General features: G+C 33.8%; 2 protein-coding genes across 3 annotated transcripts in view; one reads left to right on the top strand and one right to left on the bottom strand.

Annotated features, from left to right (window-relative positions):
• Positions 1-5,908: 5,908 nt before the first annotated feature.
• On the top strand, positions 5,909-13,055 carry LOC115243819 (unconventional myosin-If-like). Its single transcript, XM_029821067.1, has 11 exons — positions 5,909-6,069; positions 6,155-6,321; positions 7,066-7,273; positions 8,455-8,685; positions 8,809-9,093; positions 9,272-9,427; positions 9,513-9,652; positions 10,275-10,426; positions 10,600-10,947; positions 11,734-12,075; positions 12,329-13,055. The coding sequence occupies exons 2-11, from the start codon at positions 6,305-6,307 to the stop codon at positions 12,403-12,405; spliced, it is 1,956 nt and encodes a 651-aa protein (XP_029676927.1). The 5' UTR covers positions 5,909-6,069; positions 6,155-6,304; the 3' UTR covers positions 12,406-13,055.
• A 1,840-nt stretch (positions 13,056-14,895) lies between these two features.
• The window catches only part of LOC115243811 (EH domain-binding protein 1), a 10,340-nt gene continuing 3,289 nt past the window's right edge, over positions 14,896-21,946 (bottom strand). Inside the window, exons 7-20 of one of the 2 annotated variants that reach the window (XM_029821052.1) lie at positions 21,666-21,801; positions 21,257-21,487; positions 20,447-20,636; positions 20,135-20,301; positions 19,812-20,034; positions 19,503-19,673; positions 18,599-18,688; positions 18,401-18,514; positions 18,094-18,294; positions 17,874-18,023; positions 17,499-17,716; positions 16,920-17,108; positions 16,714-16,835; positions 14,896-16,326 (exon numbers count right to left, since the gene is read on the bottom strand). In XM_029821052.1, the coding sequence (XP_029676912.1) occupies positions 16,754-16,835; positions 16,920-17,108; positions 17,499-17,716; positions 17,874-18,023; positions 18,094-18,294; positions 18,401-18,514; positions 18,599-18,688; positions 19,503-19,673; positions 19,812-20,034; positions 20,135-20,301; positions 20,447-20,636; positions 21,257-21,487; positions 21,666-21,801 (2,162 nt within the window). In that variant the 3' untranslated portion in view covers positions 14,896-16,326; positions 16,714-16,753. The remainder of the gene's footprint in view (positions 16,327-16,713; positions 16,836-16,919; positions 17,109-17,498; positions 17,717-17,873; positions 18,024-18,093; positions 18,295-18,400; positions 18,515-18,598; positions 18,689-19,502; positions 19,674-19,811; positions 20,035-20,134; positions 20,302-20,446; positions 20,637-21,256; positions 21,488-21,665; positions 21,802-21,946) is intronic. The other variant, XM_029821053.1, reaches the window with a different exon arrangement.

Genomic DNA, 21,946 nt, shown 5'->3' with positions numbered 1-21,946 from the left:
TCTGAAAAATAAAAAATAATTTTGCTTTATTATAATAAAAGAATCAAAATACATAGCTTTAAAAATTAATATATCGCGAGAATATTTGCAAATAGAAAAGGTCGAGCTTCAATTTCACGAGGCCAACCGTCTCCGCTGCGAATGCGCTTCTAGATTAGCTTTATCTCATACGCGATTAATGATGCAATATAGCTGCATAAATCTTCTAATAAGTTAACATTGTCGCAACATAGCGGTGACCATTGAACCCCTCACGGATATATCAAGATGACATCTTTTGCGTTTCCGATGCACGTCGCGATAAGGATACAGTTAGCCCCAAATTGTTGTTAGGCAATGAAGATAAAGATAATACGCAATTATTATTACATTCTGTTGATTAATATGTGTCTCAATATCGTCTTTATAATCTCATTACAAAATTTCTTTCGTTTCTATGACGTCAATATACAGGGAGTTCCAATGAAACTTTAGAGTCTTATAGGAAATTGAATTTGGAACAAAAAAATTTTATAAATATAGGTCCGAAAACACTTCGTCAAAAAGATATAGCTAATAAACTCTCTGTAAGTTATTAGTTATGATCAAAATTTAATAAGAACATTTTTATGTTTGCATTTACAATGTTTGCATTACAAATATAGTGTTTACACAAAGACCATCGAAAGGTGGTCTTTTCAAGTTTCTGCTTTTTTCGTTGTTCTGAGCTTATTTTCTTTTGGACGCTTTATCAGAAATTAAATGAAATTGATATAATTTAGTTTGTTATTTAATTGCCCATCAGATTTATTTTGTTATTTTTCAAATAAATGAAGGGTTTTGAGGTTATCTTTAAAAATCATCAAAAAAACATGATTTTTCGAAGTTTATCAGTTATAACTTTTTAACGAAATGTTTCCGAACCTATATTTATCGGAACTTTTTTGTTCCAAATTCAATTTCCGATAAGACCCTGAAGTTTCATTGACCTGACCTAAAACATCCTGTATATGTATCTGCTTGTTAAAATAATTTCATTTTAGACTAGAGAATATATCTAAAATCTTTTAGGCAAAATTCTTAGCAATGCCTCGTCACAGAATTAAGCAACACGAAACATTTATGTGTTTTGCGATAAACTAATCTTTATGTATATCGAAAGATATAGATCATAATCAAAATTCCCGTCATGTTGCTCAGAAGGAATTCCGTTAAGGAACAATATAGTTTGACCGCGAGTTGACATTTGGTGTCTAACTGTCTCACGAGAATCCGGCGATCTCTCGTGAAATCGAGATGAGGCTACCCCCTCTTTTTCTCTTTCTTTCTCTTATTTTCATCGCCGTTAACCCAGAATACACACATCTATCTTCCCCATTATCTGCGTTTTTTATACACCCTTCCCCTCTCGACAAACCCCAGTAATTCCCAGCAACAATGAAGCGCGATTCCCATGAGCGATATTTGTGACTCCTGATCTAATTAGTTTGCGCGTCGCGACCTTTTTTTAGCTCATTAACGTTAATTCGAAACGAGTACGTGGTACGCGTATATCAGACACTTGTTTTCATAAAAGCTGTAGAAAAAAAGTTGGAGAATTTTTGGAATTTAGGATAATCTGGAGATGTGTGTATACTTATTGGCATTTAGTATATAAAAAAAAGATTCAGTATAAATACATATACATATATTCATATATAGATATGTGTGTATGGAATTAATTGAATTTTGTTTTGATTAAGTAGAGCATATCAAACACGTGAGCTACTTTTCTTTTTAATTTCTACATTAAAAGATCGAGACATATAAAAAATTTTAATAACTTGTCTTTAATCAAATTTTTATTTGCGGTAGCTATTCTTCTTATATTTATAAAGGATCCGACATTCACCACTGTCCACCGAACTTTTCTTTCTTTAATATATAAGCAAAAAATTACTGTCTTTTAAGTAAAGATTTAAAAAACCGAGTTTTTTAAAAATGGGATAAGAAATTAAGTAAAAAACCGGTATTTTTGGGTAAAAAACTTTTTTTGGTAATTTTGAAAAATAATGCCAGTTTTCTTCGAACTAAAGATGGTATGGGAATTAAATTAATCTTGTTTACTGGGTCAGTAATCAATTTCAATGGATGTGGCTGAGCTGATTACTACTTCGCATTTGTTTAATCAGTTGAGTTCGAATATTTTAAAACAGGTTAATTTTGATTTTTATAATTTAGTGGTATTTTTTGATGTTCTTTATTTTAAAAGTTTCATAAAAGTTAGAAGAAAACTCTCTCAAGTATAATTAAACTGTTGTTATTTTTGTTATTTTGTGGACTAGAAATGAGAATAATACAGGACATGGAATCTGATACCTAATTTCAGTAAAGTTGATGCTCATTTTTCAAAGCCAAAATTAGATTTGTGTTACAGATTTTTGAAAATAGACATTCTGAATAATTAAAGGGGTAAAAAACTTATTTTTAGGGGAGTAAAAAACAGTTTTTTTACCCAAAGTTTCTGTTTTTTTACCACCCATTTAATCTCTACTTGTAAATGACAATAGTTTTGTACTAATCGCGAAATGATGAGGAATAAGACGAATAATATATTATGTAACGGGTCTCACACATCCTTGCGTTGCGCACACGTGCGCGTTCGTTACACAAGGAGCTACTTTTAATTACTGTCCCGCCTATGCGGGTTCTAACGGAATTTAATTTTGAGAAAATTGCCGGAAACCCCGATGGGCGCGCGTGCGCGAGCGTTTACATAGGCAAAGCATCCGGATTGCATCCTCGCCGACTCGACGGATGCGGGGACCGGCACGACAATGCATTCATTGGACGCGTTCCGCGAGGCTATACGAAAATCAGAACGCGTATCCGTCGGGCGTCCTTAAACCTACGGTAAGCGGAGTGAGCGGGGGGTCGGAGGTGAAATACGTCAGTGGAAAGTTAACCCGGCAGCGAGACAAACAGATCTAAATAGAGAATATACAATTGTATCCGCGGATTGATCGAACTCTTGATCTTGATGAGAACTCGCTTCGCGCGTTCCTCTTTGTTTTTCCTTCTTGTTGATCCTTCATACTTTTTTTCTCCGCGTTTTTGTTCGCGAATGAAACGAATCGAATTTTCGATTATCCGCGAAATGGCTCTGGCATACTGGACGCGATGAGCGATGGACGATATCCAATGAGAGCTCTGCTTTTTCGGAAAAGCAGAGCTCTCATTGGATATCGCCCATCGCTCATCGCGTCCAGTGTGAGAGGACCATAAGGATAGGAAATCACACCGCGAATGACACTACAACACCAGACGCGTGAAATGACAGATCATTGCAACTTATGGCGCGAATGAATACTTATGCGCGCTCCTAACTGTCACCGAAATGTCACAATGAAGTAATTGCGTGCAAACAACGAGTTGCGACTAATTTATTTATCGCAACTATCGCTGTTAATTAAATACTCGCGGTGTGTCTTTGTTTTCTTTTTCTTTTACTCGAGACATGCTATTTCAAGCTAAAAAAATATATACAGGTTATCCGGTAATTTTTGACACACCCGAAGTGTGAAGGTAGATTGGGTCAAACTAAAAAGAAAAGTCCTGTACCATTTTTTTTTATAACGCTTAATAAAGGAGTTATTATTGAGTAAAGTCTGGCCAATCAACGCCAACCTTTAGCTAGGCGCATGTGGGTGAGCCGCGCGCCTGGTAGTATGCGGCGGCGCACACTTCACGGCGCACGGCTCACCGACGTGCGCCCGGCTAAATGTTGGCGTTGATTGGCCAGACTTTACTCAATAATAACTCCTTTATTAAGCGTTATCAAAAAAAAAAAAAAATGGTTCAGGACTTTTCGACTCGGTTTGAGCCAATCTACCTTCACATTTCGGGTGTGTCAAAAATTACCGGACACCCTGTATATATAAATAACCGTTTCTGTATCGCGATATCATTTCGACAGCGTGTAATTAATATTGCGTATAATAATTCACGTCTTATTTCCCGATGAGATTGATCGAACAGTTTTTTACCGAAGGATAGTCCGAGAGCGGCGGAGAGGTGAAATAATAATGGCCGCGCAAAGTGAAAGCACCTGCTCCGAAAGGACGCTAAAGAATCGTGAATACGCGCCAAATTTAGTATACATTAATTATCCACCATGTTGTGAATACCATTCATTCGCCAATCACTCGAGCGTTGCTTGATTGACGTTCCATCCACCGATGGACTATTATTTGCCAAACACGGAAATCGTGTATTATAAAACATATAAGAGAAAGAGAGAGAGAGAGAGAGAAAAAAAAGGGATTGATAATATATATTAAATATACGCAAACGTCGGATCTTTACCAAAAGGGTCTGCGAATCTTTCGCGAAGAGAGACCTCAGATCGTGAATACAAAAAGGAATCGAATACGGGGCACACCGTCATTGTATAGCGCGGTCTTCCGAAGAACAATCAAGGTGGAAACAGTGTCCATCAATCAAAAGAGGTCAAGCCTCATGAAAAAGAGTCGTTAACTCGACTAAAGGCCACGACGAAAAAATCGTGCCACTTCTGGTTACCGCGACGGCGTGTCGCGATCGGATCGCAACTAGACCGAGTAAAAAAACTTGACCGTGAATCGCGTTTGTGAGGACAAAGACGGGCGGAGAAATTGTCTACTTTAGAGCAAGATCTCGGGTAAGCCCAATTTCGGGGCAAAGATCGCGTATAATTATGCGTGACCGTGAAGAAGAGCCGGCACGGACAATCAAAAGATCCATAATGGATGTGAATTCTCACGATATGAAGGGATGCATTTGATCTTAACACGTAATAATTATGCGAATGTCGTAGGACTAGAGATGTAAATAAAAAAAAAACAAGCCTCGTTTTTTTTAAATTTTGTTTTTTTTCAGATATTTAATATCTTTATATTTTGATTATTGCAAATTGATTTTTCATTATTTTTAACTTTTTAGGTGACAGATTTTAATTAACCATTATTATTTTAAATATAGCTTGCATTTCAATTGGCTATATAGTTACGTAATTATTATTTTTAATTAATAAAAATTTTTGTTACGCATTTAATTGAAAATTATCTGAATCATGTCGAGTTTGATGTAATTTGCCGCAAAAATATCATTATTCCATTAAAATTACTTCCGAAAAAGAAATTAATTGAAAATATAAGAACTTTAGTTTTTTTATTATGTTAACAAAAAAAAATATAAAGAAAAATAATATATTTTATAAAATAATGAAAAAAAAACAAAATTTGTTTTTATTTAAAGGAAAAAAATACGTTTTTTTCTATGAGGAAAACACCGCAGGATAGATGGATTATTGCGAAACAAGCGTCTAGGATGTCTGGGGAAAGGGTTGAAATAGCCGCGACGAGACCAGTTCTCTCGCTGGCCGCAACCGGCGAGTTCTCCGGTTGCACCTTCGGCAATGAGCTGAAATGGAAAGCGATTTTAAAAGCGCCCGGCCATCGCGTTATTACTACGCCTTTCCCTTCTATCGCCTCGAGAAAACGAGATATAAATCGCTCGTACGTGCGGGATATACGCGGTGTTACCGCCGGCACGCAATTAAGCCCGTATTTTCGACGTAACGCTGTTTGCGTGCCTCGCAACCTGCGCATACCTTCCACGAAAGTTAGATCGACAATTTCAATTACTCGAGCAATCTGTGACGCATCTGTCACAGATTTTTTACATTTTTCGACATCTCTTTCTTTCCCTCTCTCACATTAATGGAGTGTCTATAAATTAATACGCTCTTTATTAATTAGAGAAATGATTGTAGCAAATACCGATGAATGATGACAACTTATTATTTGTTCTTGTATTGTAAAAAAAAAATCTTGAGATTTTCATGAGAATAAATCTTGTCTTGCGTATCTTGAATAGAATCGAAACCCTCTTTGTTTTATATTTTAATACATTTCCGAGAACATTAGATGGACGCCGATAGAGTACTTTAATAACGCCATCGTGGTAGAACTTCTCGAGGGTAAAAGGCCACCTGGTCTCTTCCTAGTACTGGATGACGTTTGCGCGACGTTACACGGCGGTAGCACGGGCGCCGACGTCGACTTGAAGAAGGTATGAAATCTTGTCCCAAAACCGGACGTCGATACATTTTATGGCCAATAATAGTCTCGAAATTATATCGTTATGAATCTCACAGAAACTGGCAGGAGCGGCCAAACAACACGGCCACTTTCAAGACATCAGCGATGGTTTCGCAATCTTGCATTATGCCGGTGCGGTGTCCTACTCCGTCGACGGATTTTGCGATAAGAACCGGGACGTCCTCTTCTTAGATCTGATCGAGTTGATGCAAACCAGCTCCAAGTAAGCGATTACATTAACTGTCAATTATACAATATGTGACAAATTACTCCAAAAGCTAGACAAGCTCGAATAACTTATCGCTTGACGATGATTAATTAATCCGTACTATCTCTCCTTTTCTTTCTTTGATTGAATATTTCACAACGAGAGCACATAAGATTGAAAAAAAAAAAAAACATTATGTGTGATTACGTGAGAGATTAGTAAATATTATAATATTATATTATATAATAACATGAAAGAAAGTTGAAGCTTGCTTTTGCGGGATTTAATTCTGAAAAATATGGAATATTAATCGTATTTTATTCCACATTTTTTTCGATAATCCGAATAAAGTGAATAAATGAAGTAGGAAATTAATTTACATTCATTGCACTTTAACATTTACAACTGATTACTAAAATCTTCGGCTGCTAAAAATCGTTGCGCTCTTATGTAAACTCCTCAATAATTTAACGTAATCTTCGCTTAATTACTAATCACGCGCGTTTATTTACGTAAGAATTACGTGCGGAAAATGTCGCGCAAGTCACGTATAACCAGAAGTTACAGATTTCCGAGATTCTGATCAAATCGATGTCATAATGAAAACCTGCCAATATTAATTCTTTTTTTTGTATTTTTTCATTTACTTCGATTTCTGTGAAATGTTTGAAATTATCGTTCGATGCGTTATATAATATTGTGTAAAAGATAGATATATCTGAAAACATATGAAAAAATATGATATTTACATCTTTAAAGTTCCTTGGTGCGTGAACTTTACCCGCGGGACACCGGTAAAACGAAGACTCTCAAGTCCAGACCAACCACCGCGGGCAGTAAAATCAGAAATCAAGCGAGTCGCTTGGTCGGTCAACTGATGAAATGCACGCCGCATTACATTCGATGCATCAAGCCGAATGAGACGAAAAAGCCGCGCGACTGGGATCATCTCAGAGTCAAGCATCAGGTATATAATAATTTGCTTAGAGAGAGAGAGAGAGAGAGAGAGAGAGAGAGAAAGAGAAGATTCTACAGGATGTTCCAGGTCAGGTCAATGATCCTTTCAGGATCTTATAGGAAATTAAATTTGGAACAAAAAAGTTCCTATAAACATAGGTCCGGAAACGCTTCGTTAAAATGTTATAGCTAATAAACTATAAATAATTAGTTATGATCAAAATTTAATAAGAACATTTTTATGTTTGCATTTGCAATGTTTGCACTACAAATGTAATGTTTACACAAAGATCATCGAAAGGTGGTTTTTTCAAGTTTCTGTTTTTTTGTTGTTTTGAGCTTATTTTCTTTTGGACGCCTTATCAGAATTAAATAAAATTGGTGTAATTGAATTTGTTATTTAATTACTCATTATATTTATTCCGTTACTTTTTTTCAAGTTTTGAAGTTATTTTTAAAAATCATCAATAAAAGTTATTTTTTGAAGTTTATTAGCTCTAACTTTTTAACGATCGTTTCCGGACCTATGTTTATTCGAACTTTTTTGTTCCAAATTTGATTTCCTATAAGACCCTGAAGTTTCATTAATCTGATGTGGAGCACCCTGTATATTTCAAATATATAAACATTAATCACATGCATGGACAACATCTATAAGATCGCAAATATTTATAAAAAATATGAAACAAAACGGACAAAAATCGATAATTTGAGAAAAATGAGGAAACAAGAATTAATTAATGAAATTTCCTTAGTTGAGTTCACTCAATTAACTTGATGATACGATATTTCGATATGAACTATGCCAGAGCGATTACACGTAAAGCCGACAACATATTTTTCCCTCCTCCTTCGGATAATAACGCTGAAATTTTGTTCGAGAAAGTCAATACGGCATAGTTTTCACATTACAGCCTGCGCTAGAATGATAGTTACCTTAATAGAGTAGAATACGCGCCCACAGAAAGATGTTCTAACGGAAACGTATTACGTGGACGTTATATTTCGCGATCGAGATAATAATCAGCTAAATTGATCGTCTAGATAATTTTAGCCAAGTAAACCCAGCGGATACTCAGAGTTGTGACTTTTTAAAGAGTTTCAAAGCGGTTGAATCCGAGATTCGATACCCTCGCGGCGATGAATTACACACAGAGTACGATAGTAATCACACAATTTTCCGCGATCTAGGTGGAATATTTAGGTCTGAAGGAAAATATTCGAGTACGCAGGGCTGGCTTCGCCTATAGACGAACGTTTGCCAAGTTTCTACACAGATATGCGATTCTCACCAAAGAAACCCGGCCTCGTTGGCCCGGTGAAGAGAAACAGGGCGTAGAGTGGATATTGGGGAGTGTTCATATCGACAGATCGCAATATCAGCTCGGCAGATCGAAGCTATTCATCAAAGCGCCCGAAACCGTAAGTTTCCCTTGGTCAAAAATCTATCATTAATCGCTATTTTCGTAGACTCGGTAAAAACACACATTCGAATTAAATTTAGCTCAGCGAATAGATAATGAGTAAATAATACTATCTATTTAGCTCTTCATGCTGGAGGAAACTCGTGACCGGAAGTACAACATGTATGCGCGAGTTATACAGAAAGCCTTCAAAAAGTACTTTGCCCGGAAGAGACAGCAACAACAGAAACAGGAAGCCGCTAATTTACTCTTCGGTCATAAGGAGCGGAGACGGGCGAGTCTGAATAGAAATTTCGTGGGTGATTACATTGGGCTGGAAGGCAAGTCGCAGACAATGAGTCTGCTCGGAAGACGGGAAAAAGTGTTCTTTGCCGAGGTCGTGAAAAAATATGACAGAAGATTCAAGGTGAAAGTCCCGACAATTTCGTCGAACGACTCGAGCGTTCTTTAATTTAGATTTAGAGATATCTTGTATTCTACAAAAATATTACCTTGAAAAGATCTACTTAATAACATAGCATACTGGATTTTGCATTAAGATTAAGGCAAACTAAAGATTTTAGAACAAATAATTTGTGTAACAGATGTGCAGGCGAGATCTCATCCTCACCGGGAAGTATCTTTATTTAATCGGCCGGGAGCAAATAAAGAAAGGTCCCGAAAAGGGTAAATCTGTGCAAGTTATTAAAAGAAAGCTTCCATTTAATCAGATTAGCCATGTGTCACTAAGCACGCTGCAAGTAATTATCCCTTTATGCTAATCTCTGTATATATACATATCATATAATAGTCGCGAATATACCTTGACAATAATTTTCATTCCAGGATAATTTCATAATTATTCATACGAGGGAGGATTATGCCAGCTTATTAGAATCGGTATTTAAGACGGAATTTCTATCTGTTCTCAGCAAAAAATATCTCGAGGACATTGGTCATCCTTTGAATGTTAAATTTAGCAATGAGTAAGGCTGTTTTTCAAATTTTGTACATCGTTAAATTAGCGTGGCCCGCGTATATAGGGTGTTAAAAAAAAATCATTCAATATTTATGATAAATAGAGTACACCATACTGAATAAAAAAACCTTAGTAAACATAGGTCGAAAACTCAACCGTTTCTGAGATTTAAACATTATCTCGATATTTACAAAAGGTGTTCCACTTTATTAGAATACAGTTCCACTTCATTTAATACGCTGACATTTTCAGCACGATACTTTGTAATTGTGTAATCACCAAATAGATCCGCAATCGCAGGGTGCTGACAACTGACTGAACGCCGGTGAAATTTTCTGTTATGAAGTATGTATGGAAATTGAATAAAAACATTGAGAACGCGGTTTATAAACACTGAGGTAAACATCGCACGCGACACGTAGAAGCCAGTAAGTCAATCATGATGCTAACATACAAAAATGTTTATATCTCAGAAACAGTTGAGCTTTCGACCTATGTTTACTAAGGTTTTTTTACTCAATATGGTGTGTCCTATATCTACCATATAAATATTGAATGGTTTTTCCTTAACAACCTATATAGTGCATTCTATGCTCGAAATAAAATTCATAAATCTATTTCCTTTTCAGCTTGGAATTTAAAGTGAAGAAGGAAGGTTGGAGTGGCGGTGGAACGAGGCATGTAAAATTCACGCAAACCGATTACGGCGATAAGGAGATTTTAAAACCGTCCGGCAAAATTCTCAACGTCAGTATCGGTCCAGGATTACCAAACACAACAAGTGAGTTTTTATGTTTTATGGAAATTATTAATATTTAATATCAATGATATTTAATATCAAAATATCGACGAATAAATATATATATATTTTTTTTCCACATATAATACGTAAAAAATATATAATTACATTTCTTATTTTTAGATCCAAGTAATGAGATACCGTTTCTATTTCAGAGCCTAATTCGGATCGATCGACATTGTTTGTTCGTTCGCACAATGATAACATGTCGAGATCGATTCGTTCAGCACCGAAGCTACGCGATTTAACTTCAATCACAGTTGGGAATAATCACGCGATCACGACAGATAGACCCCCTCTTCGTCCGGTAGCAGCCGTGAGATCTATGACTTCTACACAAGCGACTTTAAACGGTAGACCAAACATTCCACCGAATCGTCCGAACATTCAACCTATACAGCTTCAAAGGGATATGAGAAACGGAACAAACTATCCCAACAAGCTACAGGACAAGCAGATTGCTGTGATGGGCATGTTTATCAATCCCAATACCGGACCACGTGGTAAGTTTCGACGAGCAAGATTCGAAGAAATATCTTCAAATAATTGAAATGCGCGAAAAGGTGCATGGATTGTGTAAGATTGTAAAAATTAAAAAAAAAATCTTTACAGAATGAATAAAAATCGCGGCGCGTTAAATTAAGAAAATGTCAAGTTGTCAGAAAAGAACTACTTATTTTACATATACAGGATGTAACAGAGCGCCCATATCAAGCGTTTTTGGGGGAAAATTCTTGAAAAATGTCCCATACCAAAGTTGTAGAGTTTTAAGTGATGCATTACTTAATAGTATTAGTATGACCTTGAATAGCGTTATCAAGGTCACGTAAAGATCACCGTGAAATTTTTAAATGGAAATCCCCATTTTTCGTTGCATATTCTTGTAGCTTACTTTCGTGAGCTTTTCAAAACACTATAATGAAGTATCTTTTCATTAAGTAGTTTTCGAGTTATTTTATATCTTATTCTGACATATTTTGATATAAAATATAAAATAACTCGAAAAATACTTCATTATAGTGTTTTGAAAAGCTCTCGAGATAAGCTACAAAAATATGCAATGAAAAATGGGAGTTTCCATCTAAAAATTTCAAGGTAATCTTTACGTCACCTTGATAACACTATTCAAAGTCATACTAATACTATTATGTAATGCGTTTTTTAAATCACCCTACAACTTTGGTATGTGACATTTTTCAAGAAAATACGTATTTTCCCCAAAAACCTGTATATCCTGTATATTGAGCTCACTTGTATAAATATATAAGTCTTCTTCGGATAATTTGAAGGTTTGCTCAAATTTCCTCCACCACCCACGGAACCACCGCCACCGCACGAACCTACAAGATTCAAATTACCCCCTCTCAACGGCGAACATAACGCTTCTGGTCATCACAATAAAGGAATGCAAACATCCCAAGAATGGAACATCAAGCAAACTAACGACGCGCTGGACCGCGTAAGAAGAAAGGAGGATAATATCGCGTATGCGGTAGCTAATAGAAAGATGCCTCCCCAGAAACCTGCACCACCGAGTTTGCCAAAAGTCAAAGCCTTGTACGACTACGAGCCGCAAGATCTCGACGAGTTAGGCCTCAGGGAAGGCGACATCGTAGAAGTACTCAAAGAACGTGAGTTGATATAATCTCTATGTGACTATTTTATAATAAATAATAATAAATTGATCGATAATATAAAAAGAGGAAGAGAGAAATATAGAGTATATAAACATATTGGTATAGTGCGTGATTTTTTACTAGACTAGCCCTTCGTGTTATTCATTTCTATTGTTACAAGTTAAAAATTGTTTGAGTGTGATTATATTATATCTAGCTACATTAAAAAAGGGTAATTTTATATGTTAATCGATTAATATTTTTTCAGATGAGGGTGGTTGGTGGCATGGAAGACTGAAAGGGAAGACTGGTCTTTTCCCTTCGAACTATGTTGAAAAAATATGAACTACGTAACCGATTTTTTACATAGTTATCGAAAAATGCTATTGAATTATACAAAATAAAGGAAAATAATAAGCACGCGTCCCCTTCCCTCTGTTGTTTGCAATTACCATGATATACTTATTGTACGAAACTTTAATTAAATATTAACGAGGAAGATCATCAATGCCAAAGTCGTCAAAGAATTTGTAATTGAAAGTGAGCGCAATAATTTTGCGAGTGTATTGTTTGTTATTTAATTAAGATCGTTACGCGATAAGTTTAATGGTAGAGATTGCGAACCGATAGTACAATACCATTATTCTCGAATATATTTTTTTTTCTGGAAAAAACTCATCTCATTATATAATCGGATGAGTTTATAATCGCCAATAAACTTGATCTGCGATAAAGCATCTCGTTATGAAATTTCAAAGAAACGTAATAAGTCGATAAGATATACTGTTATTATTGGTTAGTGTATAGTAGATTTGTAACTTTTCGTGTAATGTACAGATCGCAATCGATATTTATATAGTCAACCAAGTGTGTCACGGTTATCAAACCCGGAAGTGACAAATAGTCATTCATATCGCATTAACATGTAATGATGTGTGTACATAGCGTCACTGCCATCGCAAAATATCCGTTAATAAAATTGTATCTCAATTATATATTCTGTCTTTTCCTTTTAATTTTTTAAGACTAGATCTATTTTCGTCTTCAAGTGCGCCGTCTTATTTAAAGTATTTTTCACTTTATATTATAACGTAATTTCTTATTGTAAAAAACATCAAGTGACAGAAGATTTCATCATTTGACATTTCTTACATTAAGAAATTACGTCATAATATAAAAGCCTTAGGATTATTCCAGATATATAAACTTTATTGTTATAATAAAAATAAAACGGCAGTATCACATCGATCGTGGTATCATCAACATCATATTTATTATTTTTTTCTGCGGTATCTTATATAAGTCTTTCCTTATTAATGACGAATGTTGCGCGATACGTTTTTTTTCTCGCTCGCTCGCACTCTCACATACAGTATTATAATTAACATCGGCAAAGTAAAATAAAGAGCAGCGCGTCTCTCCACAAGACTACAGCATTGGCAAGAACGATTATTTTTACAATTATAGTATTACTTCGTAGTAATACAGGGTAAAATAAATTATAATCGATCCAGTGTACTATGGTTTTATAAACATACGAGTATCCATAGGCACTAGAATAATAAATTATTGCTAAATCGTTTATTCGGAAACGATGTAATCCCCTGTTTGCGTTTACACAACCGTGAAAAATTAGAATTCAACGGCGAATAAATCAATTGGGACCAGTATATATGAGTTTGGCTTATATCAATCTTATTTAAGACTTTAGGATAAGACTTTAGCGAGATCGCGTAATGATCGACTCATAACAAGAGTAGATATTACGAAGCAATGTGATATATATCTTGTTTCTTAATAGTTTTGCTGTACAAAAACTTTCTCTTTCTTTCCTTAATTAAGGGCTCTCGATATTACGTGATTTTAGCTTAACGGAGATTCATCTCTTTTGAGAATTAAGAAAATTACAAGAATTAAAGATGAAGATACAAAATCGTTTAAGATATTATAATGTAATTATGTTGTATATATATATAACTAAACTATTATATATATAGTCAACAGGGAGAACATTTTTCCCAAATGTTTTTCTCAAAGCTTTAATTACATATACTCTAAATATGTTTCGATAATTGTACACGCTTTCAGGAGGATGATTTTATATAATCTGTTTAAAACATGTATACATCTGTATGTGTAATTGAATCGATCGTTATGCTGTATCCCGATTGTATCATTCTAGTATCTCGAGCATTCATGCGATGTCCTTGACGTATGCATTATCATACGTTTTTAGAAATAATTATATAAATTGCTTGCTTATATGTGTTAGTATATTTGAATAGAGAGTATTTAACAGAGAGATGACGTATTCTCAACTTACAAAAGTCATGCTAAATCGTCTATAGATAGAATGACACAACGTGACAAACGCATACACAATGTTGCTCAAGTCTTTGTTTGGCGAAAAATTTTGACAATACCCACAATGTGATTGTCTAGCATAACATACATAAAACATTTAATCTGCACATACGCTCCTTTTTTAAATTCTTGTCTTTCCATAAATTTCAAAATTTTACACTAAATGTGAAATACTGCGATTTTTGATAAATATTAGATTTGCAATTTTATTATAAAACCACCATAAAATAACGTAATTCTTTGCTTTAGAAGATTTCGATGTTTATTTCTCATGTATTGCTTTTTATAGATAAATTCTGCATTCACTTCTCCGTTTTACGGAACAATCACATATCGAAAAACATATTTTTTCAGACAATATCATCAATTTCGAAAGAAGTTAGATAAATTAGAGAGATAATAAATATTTATTAATTCATTCTCAAAAATTCCAACAAACCTAAAAGGAAACATAATAAACATTTCTCATAATTTTTTGTTAGCCAATTGTTGTTGAGCCAATAAATAAGTTTTTTTTCTTTTTACATGTTATGTTACAGTTCACGGCCAAAACACTTAAAAATAACGTACCATTTCATTCCAAATACTTGCAGTCAATGCAGTATCTTACACGCAAATATATCGCATAAGGAGAATTAGTCCTAATGAGAATAATCTTATTACGTCTCCTTAAAAAAGTGTGTTACACAACCAGTAAAATTATTTACCTTTAATGTATCCCTCTGCACTGTGAATCTTTTACACAAATAGTACGTAAAATATATGTCAACGTTATATATATGGCACAAATAGAGTATATGCGAATGAAAAAGAACGACGAGTCCAAAAACTAGACATAATTCCAACGCGCGTTTTTTGTAATAACTCTATTCTCCGCGAATCAATTTGAATCGATAGCGAAATATCGATTTAGATCGATTATGGAACTTGGTAATTGCTTTTAACACATACGCACGTCTATGACTAATCTCTTTAACCAGAGCGATAGTAGCTATCAAAAATATTTACAGAGAGACACGATATGATCGACCAAATGTGTTATTAATATTTCTTTCGTGCGAATAATGATTCAAAGTAATTAATTGTCACAATTCTTTGGTTTCTCAATATTAAATATCTTGGCGCCACAAAGTAAATCTCTACATAAAGCACAGATGTTTCAAGTTCATTTGCAATTATTGAAAGTTGCATTATGTTTATATTCCTCAATTAGTTATTAATTATGTGAATATAATTAATAACTTGTAAAATTGTATGAACAAAATAATAATATAATGTACAATATTTGATAACTTTGTAATGAATTACTTCTTGAATCTCATGAAGATATATCCTTATTACCAACTTCCATTCTTTCCATTTATTCCTTGCATTTGCGTCCGCCCTACTTTTGCTAAATATAAATGTGTCTTATCTCTTAGTTAAAAAAAGAAAAATCATATTATTTTATCTATTATCAATTGTGAAAGTGTTTTGCATGATTTTTTACTCAATAACACATATTGTTTCATCTATTTGCACACAATTCTATTACAATTCCACTTAAAACACGCCATAAAATGCTTACTCTATGAAATAATCGGCATTTTGTATTCAATAGCATACAAAAAATCAAGTGCTTTTATGCATCTCATTGATTAATATTTATCTAATGCTTGTTGATATTTGAATTCCCTTTTTTCTTTATTTTTCTTTGAACTTTTTATGAATTTAGTATATTTATGGTAAAAGCAAAAAATAAAGTATATGAATCTATTTCGAATGGATTCATTTATAATGCACAATAAAAAAGATATGAGTTTCTAAAAATAATCTGTTTGTAGATCATGAAACACCATACTTAACTCTCCAATCTCTAATTTCGTCGGCTCTTTGGCAACTTTGCAGCAAAATGGGTCATGCCTATAAAACGAAATTTGTGATTAGAAATTTGTGCTCTCTTGCACATTATCTTGAAAAAAAAAAAAAGATCATTTTGAGAATTTTAATAAATAAAAAAAATCCAATACAAATTGTATATCTTATTAAAATATTAATGCTTGGATTAAAATAGCAAAATTTAATTTAAAATTTAATTTTGTTTTACTGAGAGATCTAATATAATTTAAATATTTTAATTCGATATGAATTTAATTTAAAAGATTTGATTATCAGATTTAAGAACAATAAGAAATACCAATGAATAGATGAATAGAATTTTATACATGAGATTAATAAATTATATTATATTTTTATTCTTGATTTTTCTTCATTTTCTGAAATACCTTTATATAACATAAAATAATTTACCTTCATAATAGTGTCAGAAAAACACGATAAATAAAACTCCTCATTGTACAACACAATTTTTGTTTCGTTGAGCTAATCCAGCACGAGACAAATCGCGCTCTATCTCGTCATCATCCTCAATGCTGAAAATTGTATGGGAAAGCAAAAGATAAAACATAGTAATCCTAGAAAAATATAATACATTAATATGTATTCATCATACTTACGCTCTCTCTTGTGTATCGAGATGATGAACTAATTCATCTCTTTTATTCACAATGGACACCAACTCCTCCAATAATAAATTTTCACGCATTTTTTGCTCGGATGTTTTTCGCCAATCCTCTACCGCGAGAATGCTTCTTAATTCACGATTCAAAAGTTCGAATCGTCGTTCTAAGTCGTCTTCTTTCTCCCTAAAGATAAGATTCATTTATCGAAATGAAAGATTATTGTAATAATATTGCCTATGCAATTTTCAATCAAAAAATAAAAAACATTTATAGCAAATTCGGTTGAATATAGTAGTGCACATTGATGTACATAAAGATTATTGTACACAAATTTATAATGACATAAGTAATTAAAAAAGTAAAAGTATTAATACTAAGAGCTATTATTATTGTTCTTCAATACAAATAATGATAACTCATACTATTATTACTAATTATCTTAATGTGTTTTAATTACTTATGCTTATATTGTAATTTGTGTATGATAGCCTTTAAAAATGTGCACCAGTGCGCATTAGCGCATCCAATCAAATTTGCTATTAAAGAATATGCTTAAATCAATGAATCACTTACAATATGTTTAACTGCATTTGCCTTCTTAAAAGTGCGTTCTTCTTGTTAACAAGTGTGAACCATAGAGACATCAGTCTTTCCGTTTCGTCTTCGTTATCACTCTCCATGGCCGCTCTCAATTGCTTTTCAAGCTTACCAGCCTGTATATCGATCTGATTCTGTTCCCTCTCAAGCGCTTCGAGCTCATTTTGAATATACGATGTCATATCTTTACCCAACTAAAATGTTGAAATGTTATTGAAAGGATAAATAAATCGTTATTAAAACTTAATAAAAATGAGCAATTTAGAATATATACATTGCTTCAAGTATATCATAAATTGCAATTTCTTCAATTTATTACTTAAACAAATTAATCAAATTAAGTTAACGTACCCCGCGAAGTGTATACGGAGTTCTGTCAGGACTTCCTTTATCGGGTGAGATTCGTTCTATGATTTTGGAGAAGGAATATAAAGGCGAACCAGTTTTCTTCTCACCGTCTATTACGCTCGTATTCCCCAAGATGTTTCCATTATACTCAGACTAAGGAGTTAATTTAGTTATAATTTATTATTTTATATATAATCTTAGTGACGCGTATCATTTTGAATACCTTTATACTGAGTCTATCACCAGGGGTCGATGGCGTGATGCTACGTCTAGGACTATTGTTCTGATCGTCTATCGATCGTCTATCACTGCTGTTATCCTCATTCAGTTGACTCGGAGTCACAGCAACGCCCATTTTCACTTCCGCTATCAAGCGTCTCGCCCTTTCGCGCAATTGTTGTTGCCTTTCGTCGTCATTCTGTGCCTATAAAATATATTACATACACATAGATATATGCGTGTAATCGTATGCCTCGAGAAATACTCGATATATTAACAGAATATTCTTTAATACTATATAGATACAGAACCTCGACGGGGCTGATCGCGGCGGAAACAAATCCGGATGGCTTCGTCTGGTTTCTGGCTTGCTCTAAGAGTTGTCTCGCACGCTCTCGCAATTCCTCGTGCCGGCTAACTAATGACTAATATAAAAAGAAAATAGAAATATAAATTGATTGATGTATCATAAATTAAAAACAATACTAAGAACAAGTATTATTAATTACGTGTTGCGAACGTTGTTCTCCATATGGTGGTGATGCACCTTGGCATTCTGTACTACCTCGACTTCCTCTGCCATCAGAGTTTACCAAATCCTACAAAAGACTATTCTTAATACGCTTGTATTGATAAAACTTGGTTGCATCAAGGTATTGTTGTAAAGCTTCTTCATGGATATACGTGGCTTAGATTAATATTTTTGTACAAAGAAAAGAATGTAAAATTGAAACAACACATAAAATATCCTAATTATGATATCGATATAAAATTCTTGTATAATTTCTAAAGACATTATGTATAAAAAATATAAGTTTGAATCTCAAAGAAAAAAGAAATTAAATCTTGCATAAATCACATTTATAACCTTTCTTTTTATATTATTTATTACTTCAACCTTCGTTATAGGATATTTTAAGGTAATATTCGTATCTTTCAGAGATACTTGTTTGCAATATTTAAATTTTTAACATTAAGCATTCTTAATAACTAAGAAGGATCAAAGTCTTGAAATTAAATGTTTGTTAAATTTGACTGAAGATTAAAACTATATTTTCCAAAAAGAATTTAATGCAAAGCTTATGAGACAGCCTGTACAAATCTACATTTCGTACATCACGGAATATTCATTATGCGCACTTTCTTCATGCACATTTACATGCAACTTTATACAGTGCGTGTATTACATAGACATAATACTTGTCGGCAAAAAAGCGCAGTTACAAATTTGCACGCCAATAATAAATGAAAAGTTAAAAAAAAAAACAAGAAAAAAAACGCACTTTACCGGTAAAAAGAAGTAGAGAGAGATACAACAGTGCGCGCTTATTATGGGTTTATTGTTAATGCAGCGAGGTATAATAAGAGGACTGCGTAAAAAGCGATAGTCTGCACAATCTCGTGTATACTGACATCACGGATCGGGCTTTGCGATTTGGTAATCGAGATCGATTGCGACCATTTGTCGTCGATTATCTGTATGTTCTCCTCTTCATCGTCGGAGCCGAACGGATCGGTTAATTGCCGGCGTGTCATAAGTATCGGACGTTGCTGCGCTTGTTGTACTCTCGGTGGGGATTTACTCTGCGATAAATTTGTACTCATTTCCTCACAATGAAAAAAAAAGCTGCGCACCAGTTACGAATCGAAATATATATACAACTGGTCTGACTGAAAAATCGGGAGCAATGTCGAAATGTTTGTTTGAGTTTTGCTACGTACCTTCTCTCTCGATGAATACTTTTCTTTGGTTGGTGATAACACTTTGCCCAGAATGCTTTTCGAGCTGGCCAATATGATATCCTTGACTTCTTTCACGCTAGACGGCGACTTATCTTTATTACATTGATCGTGATCTTGATTGTCTGTGTTCAGACTCAAATGCAGCTTATTTTTCAGCGAGTCAATGCTGATGTCGTCCTTTTTGTTGTCAAATGGATTCGATCTACAAGAGTGAATCGCGAGTTTCTAATCTTGATCTTTTGACTAAGAATTTCTGGTTTGTCTAGCAGCAAGTTATGCAATGTCATAACGAATATATTTACCGTCGGTTATTGTCCGTTTTATTATTTTTCTGATCGATCTGTTCCTTCTTTCGTAAGTTAATAATTTCTTGACCAAATAACTGGACACTCACGTCTGTGTTGTTGTCTGTGTTAAATCTACCAATCATGTAAGAAGATTCGTCTGTTGTTTTACCTATTTGGTGTACCTAGAATGATTCAATTAAAACAGTAACACAGGATTAGTAGTGTCACACCATGCTGTCAGTTGCTGGGTATAGCATTATGCAAACAAAGAGAAGAAACAGAATCATTGGATAAAGACATTAATATAAGAGAATTTGATTGAAATACCTCCAGTTCATGGCCTGTAAAATGCGCTCTCAATTGATACAAATATGTCATCACAGCCAATTTATCAGGTACGGTTAATATGTCCATGTCTGCTGGTTCTATAACTCTGGGTATACCTAGAGCTTCGCCCGCGTCAAATGCTTTTTTGCAATTGCCTTTTACATCGTGGGGTAACAGCGAATCAATATCTCTATAAATTTTTGTTTCAAATATTATCCAATTTGCTTTAAAAAATCAAATTTTATCATATTTATAAAATAGTAGCAAGATTATTTATGATTAGTTTTTAATACATTAATAAGAAACATTTAAAACTATATAGATCAAAGCAAATAAATGATATAATTTTATGCCTTCTTAATAGAATACTTCTACGTTTTATCCTTTTTTATTTTGTTTTATTTTTAGCGCCACAATTGTTTTAGGCAACATGATTTATTCAAGTATAATTTTTCTCATTATAAAATAAGATAAATTTATATACATTGTAAGTGTGGTAAAGTCTACTCTTCCTTCATTATATATTCATTGTTATTTGCAATAACTGATGTACATGCTGTTATACATATATAAATACGTTGACCTTTCTGACGTCAAAAATAATCTTCAAAATGTTGGCACAAGCCGATCGACACAAAACAATGACGATCTCAAAATGTTTATTAATGGAACGCGCGAGTAAAATAACTGGCATACTGCCAAGGTCGTTGATTGACATTTTCTTCCTAGGAAAAGATAGCGCGAAGAATGGAACGATTTGCGAAAGTTACGATATCCGATTAAGACAATCTCTATAATAGAAACACTTACATCAGATCTGGTCTGAAATGATGAATAATTGCGCAGAACGCCATTCCGTTTCTCCAAGATGTCGTCAGATTGGTAACTTTAACACCGGGATAGTCTTTAGTGACTTCTTTACACCATTCCAATAAGTCTTGACCTGGAGTAATCTCTTTCAGTCTTGGAATATTTGCATCATTCTTTTTAAAATCCAATGGCTGCAACGGCAATCTTAACGCGCTATGTTCGATGTTTTTACTACAAAGATATTAAATAATTGTTAGATTATATATTATATAACGAAAAAATTATTACATTTTTTCTAATTAAAAAAAAAACGAGAGATTATAATCTTTATGAAAGTAGTAAATATTTAACATTATTGCAATGTTATATTATTTTACATTTATTTTATAAGACACAATACTGTACATACTCATTTTCAGCAGCAACATGGTCTTTTATGGGTGATTTTTCTTTCAGAGAATCTCCAATTCCTGTTAGACTAATATCGCGTATAAAGCGCTCCCCATCATTTACAGGAGTTGTATCATCCTTTGATAAACTTGCCACTATTACAAGCATGGTTACTCCATTACAAGTGAGTAAAAGTAATTTCATAAATAAAATTACGCTAAAATCTTGTTAAAAAAACATATCTTATAGAATCTTTAAGTTGATTTCTATTCTCAAGTTAATGGACTCATATTGCAGCAG

This window comes from Formica exsecta, unplaced genomic scaffold (assembly GCF_003651465.1).
Source record: "Formica exsecta isolate Colony F162 unplaced genomic scaffold, ASM365146v1 scaffold735, whole genome shotgun sequence".
Lineage (NCBI taxonomy): Eukaryota > Metazoa > Arthropoda > Insecta > Hymenoptera > Formicidae > Formica > Formica exsecta.
Note: the sequence above shows the minus strand (reverse complement) of the source record. Positions and strands in the feature narration are given on the sequence as shown.